Below are 13,679 nucleotides of genomic sequence, written 5' to 3'. Positions count from 1 at the left end.
TCCTGGGCTGGTCATCCTATGTTTTTTGTTTTTGTAAGTGAAGGAGATCCCTTCCGGATATTCCCACTTAAATTCTATATTATTCTTCTTAAGAATTTGCACTTGTGATTTGTAAGGGTCTCTCCGTTTCAACAGTCTGATTGGAATATCTTTAAAGATAATTATGTAGCTACCGTCAATATACAATCTTTTTTCTCTATTTTTCCCCAATACCAGATTTCTCATATCTCTATCCTTAAATGTTATGAGGCAGTCCCCGGGAAATTTTTTTGCTCTAGTCGTTTTTACTTTCATCCTAAATTGGACAGATTTCAGCAAAATACCAAGCACCTTCTACGTCACACTGGCAGTTGATTGCACATCTCTCCTGAATGCCACCAAATTATTTCCCTATGGATCATACCCTTAAGCAGAAGGAGAAGTGGAGAACCTGTGAGGTTTTTCTAGGAGCTGAACAGGAGGCTGAGCTCTGTGGATGCCCAAGTGCAAGATGCCAAACCAAGGATTTTATTCATCAGTGGTTACCTGCTAGGTAGGTGCCTGGATTTTTTTAATCCTTGCCCTTAACTGAGACATTTTACCAGTTGCCACTAGGCTCACTTTTTGTTGTTGTTATTGTTTACCCATATTCATAAATAAATTGTTAGTTGCACTGTTAGTATACAGTGGTGCCTCGCAAGACGAAATTAATTCGTTCCGCGAGTTTTGTCGTCTTGCGATTTTTTTCGTCTTGCGAAGCACGGTGTCGGAAAAGTTTTGGAAAAGCTTCAAAAATCACCAAAGTCTTCAAAAACCTCAAAAAAGGCTACCACACCGCGTGCTATGAGTTGCTCCTCGAAGTCAAGTCGCAACTGTATTAACGGTGTTAAGAAAAAGGAAACAAACTTGCAAGACGTTTCCGTCTTGCGAAGCAAGCCCATAGGGAAAATCGTCTTGCGAAACAGCTCAAAAAACAAAAAACCCTTTCGTTTTGCGAGTTTTCCGTCTTGCGTGGCATTCGTCTTGCGAGGTACCACTGTACTAGGTTGTCATTAAGTGTCCCAAGGCAAGCTGTGAGACTTGCAGTGCAACTTTAGAGTTTTGTTGCTGAACATTTTCATTTGTTTGCAATAGCTGTCAACTTGCTCTAAAAAAAACATACAAGGCAAAAGAGCTGTGAAGCTTGCATTTTTTAATAAACCAACTGTGCTAAGCTCAATATGCTTTGTTGTTGTGATTCTCTAAATTATTTGTGGTACTTTACCTGAAAAATACCTCCTACTTAAACTTCAGTCTGTGCTATTTCTGGCCTTAAATGTTTCCTCCTTGGAGGAATAATTGTGGAAAAGCTTACTAAATGTTTTTATAGATATTCCTCCCTTTCTGATGTTCATTTTCAGCATGAAATTTATGATTTCTTTGTCCTCTACTTCATGCATGCCTATTTCTAATGATCATATGGAAACAGAATCACCTGTTGTTACTCTGCAGTTTGCACATACTTTTATCATCCAGAATATTACTACTGTGCAGTATTATTGCGATATTCAGCCACAAGGGGGCAATGCTTTGACGGTTATACTAAAGAGATAAATCAGCGGGTATTTTCTGTGGCAAGTAAACATAAAAGCAGCTACAGTGGGGAAAACTGGCAGGGCAAAGCAAAAGAGAAATATTACTTTGTGTTTTTAAAAGATGGACCAGTTTTACGTCAAGGTCTGACGAGGAGGCCAGTGCATATCTTGGCCATTTTTTCTAGCAATGAAATGGGAGCAAAATGTCACTCAAGTCTATAGCAAGGGAAGTTAACTTTTAAAAAATTCCGATGGACTCAGATATCCAGCTTTAAGGGCAACGTTGGTAAACGCAAGATAAGCTTACTTTCGGATGTTTTCAAGGCACGTCCTGCTACTCAAATCAGCGTACCCCCGACCCTTCTGACGTTACAGTAAATGTGCCTCTAGCCTGCCTTGCTAAACTAACATCCAAAGCCTGGGTTCAAATGTCACTTCTGGGTTCAACTAGCCTTCAGCGAGTCGCAACGATCTACGACGATTCCAGGAACGGAGGCAAAGTCAGGCGAAGTCGCCCACGGGAATAGCTGCAACCACATGTGGCTGCCAGAAGCAAAACCCCAGGGCTCCCCTTCTCTCAAACGCTGCCGTCGGTTCTCTTGACGTCTCACTGACATCAGCAGCTGCGCTGCCTAACCCAACAGCCAAGAGGGGAGGCGAGCGGTTGTTAGGAACAGATCCATTCCTTCAAATCCGGACGCAAGCACAGAAAACAAAAACAAAAGGGGGAGAGCACCCAGGAAATAAGCCAGGAAGGCTCCTGCGCCATCCCAACCCTCCCCCCCCCCCCGCTGCACATTATTGGAAATCCCACCACGGCTCCCAGCGGAAAGTGCTGCCCCGTGCAACTTGGGGTGCGGGGGTTTAAGCTTCGTGCGCCCCAGGTGTCCCTGCTCCAACTGCCCTAGTTACACCTGGCAGGACGGCGTGTCGCCCCACTTCTTCCTGCGCGGAGGGCTTGAGGAATTTGACCTGGGGAGGGAATCCGCTTCAAAGCCCCTGGGCCGGAGAGACGACACTGTCGCTGCTCGCGGCTCCCCAGACGCGGCAGGACACCAACTCGAGTGGGTTCGGGCCTTTCCTCCCTCCAGGGGGCGCCCTCGATGTACGGCAGTGGGGGGGGAGAGTGGGCGGGAGGAGGAAACGGCAGTCCCCGGTCGCTGCCCTCCGGATCAAAGGTGGCAAGGCGGGTGGGGGGGGGGGAGAAGGAGAGCACATCCCGCCCAGACCAATCCCTGACGGCTGCGGCTGCTGCCGCTCCCGCCGCCCCCTTGGCAGCGAGGCCCGAGAGCGCGCAGGGCTCTCCCCGCCCTCCCTTCCCGCCCCGCGGGGCTTCTCCAGCAACACCCTCCCGCAGTCACAAGGGCCAGGAGGTGGGGCCCGAGGTTCCTCTATAAAGGGCCGAGGCGGCACCTCGCTGCCAGGTTCACCCTGCCCCACACGCACACGTGCAGCTCCGGACAGGAGGCGAAGTCCGGCGTGAAGCAGCGTCCCAAAGAGGAGCCGACGGGCGGGCGGGCGGGGGAGGCCGAAAGCAAGGTGCCTGACTCTGAGGCAAAGTCCACGCCCGGCCAGGTGCGCCGCCGCCGCTCACACACACACACGCGCGCGCCGCCTCCACCTGCGAGCGGGGAGAAGAAGGGCTCGAACTCGGCTCTCCGCCCGCTGCTCACTCACCTGGCGGCCCCCGGGCCCTCCATGAGCGCCGCCACCCTGGACTGCCTGGACTCGCTGTCGTGCTACAGGAGCTGGTCCTCCCTGGAGCCCGCCAATTTCTACGACGCCAAGGCGGGCGGCGCGCTGAGTCCTTCGTGCAAAGCGGGCGGCATGAGCGCCAGCGCCGAGGAGGTCTCGTCAGCAGCGCCCGGCGGCAGCCGCGACCTGGCCGAGCTGAGCGCCGCCGCGCCGGCCATGTACGAAGACGAGAGCGCCATCGACTTCAGCTCCTACATCGACTCGATGGCGGCCGTGCCCAACCTGGAGCTGTGCAACGACGAGCTGTTCGCCGACCTCTTCAACAGCAACCACAAGGGCAGCGAGCGCGGAGGAAGCAGCGGCGGCGCCGCCTACGGGGACTACCTGCCGCCTCCTCCTCCTCCTCCGGCTCAGCACGCGCCCGCGGGCGGCTCCTTGGCCAGCCTGCTGCACGCCAGCGTCCCGCCGGGCCCGCTCCGCGGCGCCGTCAAGCAGGAGCCCGACTGGGGCGACGAGGCGTCGGGCTCGGGCTCGCTGCTGCCCTCTCAGATCGCCACCTGCGCCCAGACCATCGTCAACCTGAGCGGGCAGCCCACGCCGCCCACCTCCCCGGAGCCTCCGGGCAGCGCCTCGCCGTCCAGCTACAGCAGCCGCTCGTCCGGGTCGTCGTCGTCGGGCAAAGAGCGCGCCGCCAAGAAGTGCGTGGACAGGTTCAGCCCGGAGTACCGGCAGCGGCGGGAGCGCAACAACATCGCCGTGCGCAAGAGCCGCGACAAGGCCAAGCGCCGCAACCAGGAGATGCAGCAGAAGGTGGTGGAGCTGTCGGCCGAGAACGAGCGGCTGCACAAGAAGTGCGAGCAGCTCACCAGGGACCTCACCAGCCTCAGGCACTTCTTCAAGCAGCTGCCCGGCAACCCTTTCCTGCAGGCGGCCACGGACTGCCGGTAACCGGCTGCAGAGGGAGCCGCCCCACAGACTTTGAACTTCTTCCAGAATACCTCAGAGCGAGCCGCACAGGACTGCAGCGGGGGCTGCGCGGGAGGGAGGGAGGGCGGGGGGCTGCGGGGAGGAGAGGCCTGCGGCGGCGCCACGGACTGGGCCAAAGGGCGCCCTTTCCCCTCTCCGGACTTCTTCCCTGCCGAGGGAGAAGCAGCCTAAGCTACAAGGCCGGAAAGAAACGCCTCGTGAAAATGTGTTGCCTTTCACGTTTCTTTCTTCGAATATGGGCTAAGCTTGGCTCTTTTAACCACAAAACTTGCCCAAAAAAATAGGTGAAAGAAAAAGCTAAATGTCTCCTTTTATCTTCCTAAATTATTTTTGTAATGATAGTTTTCGTTTTTCTACATCTTACTTATACGGATGCAGCTACGGTACTTTGTAAGAAGCACATGATTTGCAAATACTTTTTATGGTAAACAGCAAGAGGGGGGAAATAGACTGAGCATGCTCAAAACTTTTATATAAATTTTTACAGCATTTCTAAAAATAAAAAAAACTTTTGAATTTTACTTTTGACTTTGTATTTATTATGGTGGGGGCAGCTGCTGAGGGATGCAGCAAGAAATAGTGCTCCATGCAAGAGTTAAGTGTGCGGTTTCTTGACTTTAAGCATGTAAAAAGGCACCATGATTAACGCTGTGTTAAATGACATTTAAATGCCAGTTTTATGGTGGACAGATGCTAATAAAACGGGAGTTAAAGGGAAGGTATCCATATTGTACTCTACTCTTAATTGCAAAAACACACTGGCTGCAGATTTCTGCATCAGGGTGGGAGGTTAACCCTGCATAAGAACCAACTGTATGATCCTAACCCAGGGTTTCCTAAACTTGGGTCTACAGCTGTTTTTGGACTACAGTTTCCATCATCCCTGACCACTGACTGCTAGCTAGGGATGATGGGAGCTGTAGTCCAAAAACAGCTGGAGACCTAAGTTTGGGAAATCCTGCCCTAACCTGTAAGAGAGAAGCTGACCTTTAAGCACACACTCAGTGCAACTGCACACACACATATATTTGGGGGGAATACATAAAGGGTTGTAGCCAATTAAGTTTTACTCAGATTACACATCTTTACATTAATTTCAGTTTGGTCTACCAGGACTAGCATTGGATCCACATGTCAGTTTTCAAACAGATACATGTACCCCATGCTTCCTGAAAACTGCCATCTTTACATCAGAGGGCAGCATTGCAAAGTGGTAAAATCTCAGTGCAAACAGAAGGTGGTTTGGTTAGGAGATTGAATAGCTAGCAGAAGTAATTTTAAGCAGTGATTGTAATGATGCTTGTGAAGGCAAGTGAAGCCACAGAAAGACTGAACCTGTAAACAAGAACACAAATATGAGTAGTGTTAGTAGGACTTTTCCAGCTCTAAACATAACCTTGGCTTGGTTTCAAAATCTTGAACTTTAATTACCTCTTAACACAAATCATTTGGGGGAGGGGAGGGGAGGAAAGGGGGGTTTGGCCTTAAGTGTTGTTGCTACAGGGCCATGCTACTGGGTTACTTCAAATGTTGACAGCATTCCGGCACAGAAAACACTTTTAGGAACTGCTGTTCAATCTGCATCCAAATAGTCATACACAATGACCACACGCATGTATTTCGTTCCGTGTTTGTGTGTTGGGAAGTCATAGTGATGACTTCCAAGTGCACAGCAATGTGCATAGCTGTAGCTTCATCACAAGAGGGTAGCATTTAAAACATTTACATCCAACCTTTCTGTCCATCAAGGAAACCTCCCTTTCCACTGCTAAAAACAATAAAAACGTGAGCCACTTTCATTTTGTTGCCCACAGAAAATATGCACGACCTAGATTTCATACTGCTTCTTGGCTAAAAGCCCCAAATAAGGCAGAACTATTACTTGTTTTAGAATTACAAATAGGTAGGCACAAACTTGAAGTCTCTAGGCACTGTTCTGAAAAATTTGGAATTTGATAATTAAAAAACAAACAAACCTGAAGTATGCATGCTTAGGATTCAAGATCCCAATATATTATATCTTATCTCTCTCCACCTCCAATACAGAAATTCAACACCTGAGTATACGATTGTAAGCAGGGAGTTCCCTGTTCTCTGCAAAAGCAGTTCATACACATACAAGACTTTGTATCACAACTATCACAAGAAAGTCCAGCTGTTCCCAGGATTTTACCTGACATTTGCAGGATTGTGCTATTATTAACATATATTATTATCACTAGCACCTGCCCTTTACCCAGGTTGGGTTAAAACATTTCAAGTCCAATTAAAAACAGTTTAAAGCAAACTTATTTTATTTTGTTTAGTGCAAAAAATTATTATGATTCCTTAAAGAAATAAGTAGATAAAATGACAATATGTTTAAAATCACAATATATCTGATATGGTTAGAAACTATTCTGAAGCCACTGTTCTTTAGTTTTTATGAACTATATAGCCCATTTATGTGAATTTGTTTTAAAGATACAACAATTCAGTATTTATATTTAGATGATGGTTAATGCTGCACACATGCCCCTGACACCCTTCATCACCTCAGCAGGAAAAAAAGACTTATTTAACTCTTTGTAATATTTAATCATTTTTTGTAACAAATATAAATTAGCATTACTCCATGTAATATTAGACACACTATTTCAATGCATACCATTCAGGAAAGCTTCATTAGAACATATGTTACTGGAGTAATAGCCACAGTTTATGTTAAAATGTATAGATAAGAAATTATTTTAAAATACCTCTTCAAACATGCATAATTGATTTTTACATCTACTGGGGGAGGTGGGGAGGATAGCTTGTGAAACCCATTACAAAAAATACCTTACAGATAGATCGAGACAATTGTTAGAAAAATACATTTCGCTTCAGTGCTCCAAAAATTACTTATGGATTACCAGAAAAACATACACAGTAGAAAAAGTCCCATCACAATTAAGCATTTGCAAGTTCCACTGGTTTCAATGGCAGATGTGGAAGCACATCCATTTACCTTCTTCTCATGGAAATCAATGGAAGCTGAACATGCTTAATATTGCCTGGCACATGCCCAATGTCCACGTTCAAAAAAATAGCAGTTTCTTTTCAGAGTAATCTCTTTTTAAAATGCAGTATTTATCATGTCTGCATTACACATTATATACAAGAATAGTCCATAAATAACTATATTACAAAGTTCATAGACAGAGTAGCAGACGGTATTTCCTTTAGTTTCTTCCTGCATCTGGGAGAACAATTTCTTCCAATCCAACACAGCTAGTTGGGTGGCTGGTTACAGACTGAACATAACAATATAAAAACCCCACCTCTTTTCCCAGCACACTCTTCACTTCATAACTCTGTAATGATAAAGCACATTCATTAAAACAAACAATCTTGTACATTTTGTCCCAGTCACCAAACAGCTGAAATATACCCAGTGCAAGGTGATATCCAAAGTAAAATTTCTTGTTTTTTCTTGCTCAAAAAGAAAAGTAGCATGCATAGACATCATTTCTGCAACTGCAAGTAGTTTTCAACTGCTTTTATGATCATGTTTTAATTGTTGTAACTAGCCTTGGTCAAGTGTGAAGGGCAGGTAAATAATGTTGTTGTTGTTGTTATTACATTCCTAATGGGTTTGAAAAACAATCACTTTGATAAACAAATGTGAATTAAAATGTGATAAATACAGTATCACAAAAATTGCTTAATCAGGCTTGCTAATCATATATACACTACCCTGGGAGTAAGTCCCACTGAATGCAATGGGACTTAATTCTGAGTAGACATGTACAGAATTGTTCTGTGTTCAATTTCTGTGAAAACCAAACTGCCTCTAGGGAACATTCCAAGCATCCAATAGAAAGGATCTTTAGACCAAAAGGTGAATCAATTAATATTTGTGTTTTCTACAGAGACAGTTGTTTTTATTGATGCTTCAATAAATTTAAACCATTATCATAGAATCATAGAGTTGGAAGAGACCACAAGGGCCATCGAGTCCAACCCCCTGCCAAGCAGGAAACACCATCAGAGCACTCCTGACATATGGTTGTCAAGCCTCTGCTTAAAGACCTCCAAAGTAGGAGACTCCACCACACTCCTTGGCAGCAAATTCCACTGTCGAACAGCTCTTACTGTCAGGAAATTCTTCCTAATGTTTAGGTGGAATCTTCTTTCTTGTAGTTTGGATCCATTGCTCCGTGTCCGCTTCTCTGGAGCAGCAGAAAACAACCTTTCTCCCTCCTCTATGTGACATCCTTTTATATATTTGAACATGGCTATCATATCACCCCTTAACCTCCTCTTCTCCAGGCTAAACATGCCCAGCTCCCTTAGCCGTTCCTCATAAGGCATCGTTTCCAGGCCTTTGACCATTTTGGTTGCCCTCCTCTGGACATGTTCCAGTTTGTCAGTGTCCTTCTTGAACTGTGGTGCCCAGAACTGGGCACAGTACTCCAGGTGAGGTCTGACCAGAGCAGAATACAGTGGCACTGTTACTTCCCTTGATCTAGATGCTATACTCCTATTGATGCAGTCCAGAATTGCATTGGCTTTTTTAGCTGCCGCGTCACACTGTTGGCTCATATCAAGTTTGTGGTCAACCAAGACCCCTAGATCCTTTTCACATGTACTGCTCTCAAGCCAGGTGTCACCCATCTTGTATTTGTGCCTCTCATTTTTTTTTGCCCAAGTGCAATACTTTACATTTCTCCCTGTTAAAATTCATCTTGTTTGTTTTGGCCCAGTTCTCTAATCTGTCAAGGTCGTTTTGAAGTGTGATCCTGTCCACTGGGGTGTTAGCCACCCCTCCCAGTTTGGTGTCATCTGCAAATTTGATCAGGATGCCCTTGAGTCCATCATCCAAGTCATTGATAAAGATGTTGAATAAGACCGGCCCCAAGACAGAACCCTGTGGCACCCCACTAGTCACTCTTCTCCAGGATGAAGAGGAACCATTGATGAGCACCCTTTGGGTTCGGTCAGTCAGCCAGTTACAAATCCACTGAGTGGTAGCATAGTCAAGACCGCATTTTACCAGCTTCTTTACAAGAATATCATGGGGCACCTTGTCAAATGCCTTGCTGAAATCAAGGTAGGCTACATCCACTGCGTTCCCTTCATCTACCAGGCTTGTAATTCTGTCAATTGCCCATGTTCACTGAACCTTCATGTGACACAGCCCACTTTTAAATGTCACCCTTTTACAGCTAAATGATGACATTTCAATTTCTTTAATCAATGTGTTTTTAAGTATACATACCCCATTCTCAGAGGGGGAGGACTCCAGGAGTGAAGAAATTGTATTTTGCAGCAGCTAATATAACACATGGAGATAAAGAAAAGAATTATGTTAAAATTTTATTTGGCCACATAAAACAACAACAGTATTTAGTAAAAGTTAAAATTGTATGCCTATAATGATCTGTCCTCTCGATTATGATAAAGCCAAACAGAAATCAGCTTATGTCCCTTAAGGTCTAAGTTTCCAACAAGTTGTATTATACGTAACATGATGATGATCCCAGTAAAACCCCTCAAAGAAATTTCCCCACATTTAAGACCTTAGAAATTATTGCAGAAATATTATTTTAGAAAAGAGTTGCACCGTGGATTTATAATTCAACAGGACATAGCTGACAGACTCAAAACATTGTTAAATCTTGAAATTCAATAGGTGGCCTTGGGGAAGCAGCTCTATCTCATCTTAGCCTCATAAACAACCTTGTGAAGTCAGAGTGAAAGATAAAGACACATTGTAGCCTGCCCTGAGTCATCATGATACAAATGAATAATAACATTGGAGCAGAGCTTTAAATCCTTGTCCCTTCTCCCATTGGGCAAGGGTGGCTAATGTGTGAGGCTCCAGATGTTGGAACACACAACTTCCATTAACCCTGACCATTGGCCCATGCTGGCCAGGAGTTGGAGATAAACAACATGTGGAGGGTTGAAGGTTACCAAACCTTGCGATAGAAATAATACTAGTCCTTGGTCCATATATACTTGGAAGTATTTCTTTCTCTAGAAATAGGAACTAACAAAGGAGCATGTGTTCCATTTGTTTCTGAAGGCCTGTAGTCCAAATTCCAAGGCTGATCACTCCACATGGCAATCCACCCATAACTCTTTACAGATCAACCAAGTTCATCTACATTATAAATGTCCCATAAAAAAGGGTTCTGAGCATTGCAATTAAAGAATATATTTCTTCAGGTAAGGTTGTTCATTCCAGAAATTGGCACACAAGTCTCAATACAATCCTATTTCTCTGTAAGATATGAATTGGTAGTCTGTGTGTGTCCCCGGCCAGTGCCTGGATGCAGTCATGGGTCAGATGACACCTCATCAACTGCAACTCAGTCCTGTCAAGACAGAGACCCTGTGGATAGGTGGTAAGGTGGTACCCAGGAACTGGGCTGCACTCCCTCTGAAAGAGCAGGTACATACAGTAATTTGGGAGTGCTCCTAGATCCATCACTGTGAAGACAGATCAAGGTGACCTCAGTGGCTTCTTTGAGTGCCCATTACCAACTTGGTTTGTGTCAGGGAACTGACATCAGAGCTAGAGGCGGAGGGAAGGCTCTCAAATGATGCTGGAGAAGGGCCCAGCAGGGAGAGAGGCAGCTCCGCAGATGGGGAAGCAAATCAGCGCAACACCAGGGATATAGAGGGGCTGATGGGGGAATTGGCGAGAGGGCTCCAGGATTCTTCACTGGACACCAGCGGGGAGAGCACAGGTCCTCCGCTACCCACGCCCACCCTGCGCAGAAGACTTCCGCGCAGAGAGAGTAGGAGGAGACTGGGTGTCAAACAACTTTTATGTTGGAAAAGATTTAAGAAACGCCCACTGACGGATTCTGCTAGCGACTGAGGCAGCCACGAAGTGAAGGGCTGCCCAGACTGAAAGGTTTAGCAAGGCAACAAAGCCTGGAGAGGCGGCAACTTACGCACGAGCAACCCATACACATTACAGTTTGATATGTCAAATTTTACTGAATGTCATATTGTTATTAGTTTTTTGTTAAACAGCTTATATATTAAGCTGTATTTTTTAAAGGACATAAATCTTATAACCTGTACTTTGTTCTTCTCATACCTTTACTTTTACTATGCTTAGTGGTCTGGACTGGCAGTGCAGAAAGACTTCCAGGTGCATCTTGAGAACTGGTGAAGTTATGGCATCACAACATTGGTTGCAGTAGAGCAAGCCTCTGAAATACAGGGAAAGGTCCATGTTATACATGCATCCAGCACCTCATTTTTCTTTATTCCTTTGACAGTTTGAAGGTGACCAAAATCATTCTTCTTGATGTGAATTTTGATCATTAGCTGGGAGAACTAAAAGCTATCTTTCCAACATGTTCTCTTCATGCTAATGCCAGAGAAGAAGGAATCTGAAAAGGAGAACAGGGGTAAGAGGGGAGCTTAACCTTTCCATCCTCACCAATTATCCTCCCTATGCTCCCCCCCCAGCAAGGCTCAAAGACCAAAATTAACCCAGTTTAAGGAAAAACTAATTAGGAAGGCACATACATGTAAGAGAAGAAACAGAGTTAAGTACCCCTCAATCCTACCCTGCTATTTTATTCCAATATTCCAGCAGTAATGTCCTTAGGAAATTTTGTTCAGGGGTTATTTGTTTTTATATCTTTTTTTTAACGTGCTCTTTTGCCAAAAAAGCTCCCAGAGTGGCTTACATAAGATTACTAAAAACAAGCTGTTCCCTGCCCACAGGCTTACAATCTAAAAGACACGTGAGGGGGGGAAAGGGGGGGAGAGGGGAGGATGAAGAAGAAAGAGGCAAACAACGCAGGCACCAATTCTTCAGGTAACGTTATATCCAGCTGAAATAGAAACAACTCCAAAAGGAGAAGCTCAGTGGATCTGGTCTCTCAGCAGAGCTGATGGAGGAGCCATATCTTCCATGCCTCCTTATGCTACAGCCTGATGGAATGCATTGTGAACAAGGAGATTATGAGAAATCCATCCTGTGTTGTTTGTTCCCAGCAATATTCATAGAGATACAGGTTTTGTTCTTAGTTACAGCAACAATTGACAGATCCATTCCCTCTGGTTCTGTCTAACCCTATAAAATGGCATCCTGTGGCACTGGATTGCAAATGTTATGTGCTGCATGCACGAAATAGTACTTTTTGTCTCTCCCAAATATACTGCCAATCAATTTTATTGGATGGCGAAGAGAACAAAATGTCTTAGGAGATAAAATATTTCCTTTTTACTTTCTTCATGCTATTCAGTTTTATAAACTGACCCAGCTCCAAGTGGGCCCAGTCAGTGTCCATATGCAGAGGGTTTAATAGAGCCATGCTTTGTCCCCTTCACATTCCCCATCCATTCCTCTCTTCCTGAGGTCCAGAGCTTGTGTTATTTGATCAAGCGGAGGAAAGGAGATGGACAGAAATTATAGGAGACATACACATAGCTCCCACTCTCTGTAACGTCCAGTCTTGCTGCTTGCATGTGCATTGGGAAGGAGGAAAAAAAGCATAGTGGGAAGTCCTCTATATCTGGGCACACTGCCTATATGGGGAAGACTCACATCCAAGTATTCTGATGCTTCTTTGAGAAACAATTGGCTGGGTAATTATATTTAAAAAACCTGAGGGGTGTAACATTAAAATATGAGATATATCTCTGCACCACAACTTTTAATCCACTAGATGAAATTAAATAGAAACACCTTTGTAACATCTTGATCAAAATTTGGTAAGGCCACAAATTGCCCAACACTACATTAAGGGAACTTTTCTCCTATCCCTTTACTTCTAAATTTCCTTACAGCCTTTGGCAATGCACTCTGTCAAAAGGCTGAAACTCCCAAATATACAGTGCACAATAGGACTGCCCTTATCTGTATGTCAGTTGGCACAAGCTTGTTCTTACCTGTCTTGTGGACGCTGCTCTACTTTCCCATTGCCACATCTGTTACACACAGGCCATGAGAAAGCAGTTCTTTCATTAACACCAGCAACAGTGCCTGGAAAAAAGAAAGGAAATGTTCCTAAAGGCTTAATAGCCATCAGAGGTGACCGAAGCTCTTGGCTTGTTATAGGATGGCTCCTTTTTCTCTGCCAAAATTAAGCATTTTTTTCATAAAGCGGGGGCAGGGGGGATTTCAGGTATATGACAACCTGTTTCATTTTTGAAAATATCTTTAGATTAGCTTCACAACATCTAGAAACCATTTTTCTAATGCCATTTATTTAAAAGCCCCATCAAAGGCAAGTCACATGTTTTCATACACAATACTGCTTGGGGATGCACTACCAGAAGATGTAGCAATGGCCACCAACCTGGGCAGCTTTAAAAGGGGAGTAGGCAAAATTATGGAGAATAAAGCTTCCATTGGCTACGATTCATTATGGCTGTGTACTACTTCCAGTATCAGAGACAAAATTGTTACAGAGGTTGTGTGCCACTCCTATCCCTGTTGAGTGGGAG

General features: G+C 45.0%; 2 protein-coding genes across 7 annotated transcripts in view; one reads left to right on the top strand and one right to left on the bottom strand.

Moving 5' to 3' along the window:
- Nucleotides 1–2,966: 2,966 nt before the first annotated feature.
- On the top strand, nt 2,967–4,756 carry CEBPD (CCAAT enhancer binding protein delta). Its single transcript, XM_082236091.1, has one exon. It carries the CDS (start codon nt 3,252–3,254, stop codon nt 4,194–4,196), a length of 945 nt encoding a protein of 314 aa, XP_082092217.1. The 5' UTR covers nt 2,967–3,251; the 3' UTR covers nt 4,197–4,756.
- Nucleotides 4,757–6,511: 1,755 nt separating this feature from the next.
- The window catches only part of SPIDR (scaffold protein involved in DNA repair), a 169,713-nt gene continuing 162,545 nt past the window's right edge, over nt 6,512–13,679 (bottom strand). For 5 of the 6 annotated variants that reach the window (XM_082236089.1, XM_082236087.1, XM_082236090.1 and 2 more), the window contains 4 exons: nt 13,122–13,215; nt 11,314–11,428; nt 9,478–9,531; nt 6,512–7,570 (listed from right to left, as the gene is read on the bottom strand). In XM_082236089.1, coding sequence (XP_082092215.1) covers nt 7,439–7,570; nt 9,478–9,531; nt 11,314–11,428; nt 13,122–13,215 — 395 coding nt within the window. In that variant the 3' untranslated portion in view covers nt 6,512–7,438. Of the gene's footprint in view, nt 7,571–9,477; nt 9,532–11,313; nt 11,429–13,121; nt 13,216–13,679 lie in introns of those variants that run through there. The other variant, XR_014222982.1, reaches the window with a different exon arrangement.

This window comes from Podarcis vaucheri, assembly GCF_965113315.1.
Source record: "Podarcis vaucheri genome assembly, chromosome: 8".
Lineage (NCBI taxonomy): Eukaryota > Metazoa > Chordata > Lepidosauria > Squamata > Lacertidae > Podarcis > Podarcis vaucheri.
The sequence above is the reverse complement of the archived record's forward strand: the minus strand, read 5'-3'. Positions and strand labels throughout refer to the sequence as shown.

Coding starts and splice junctions, on each gene's coding strand:
- CEBPD (XM_082236091.1), top strand. CDS start 3,252: ATGAGCGCCGCCACCCTGGACTGCCTGGACTCGCTGTCGTGCTACAGG.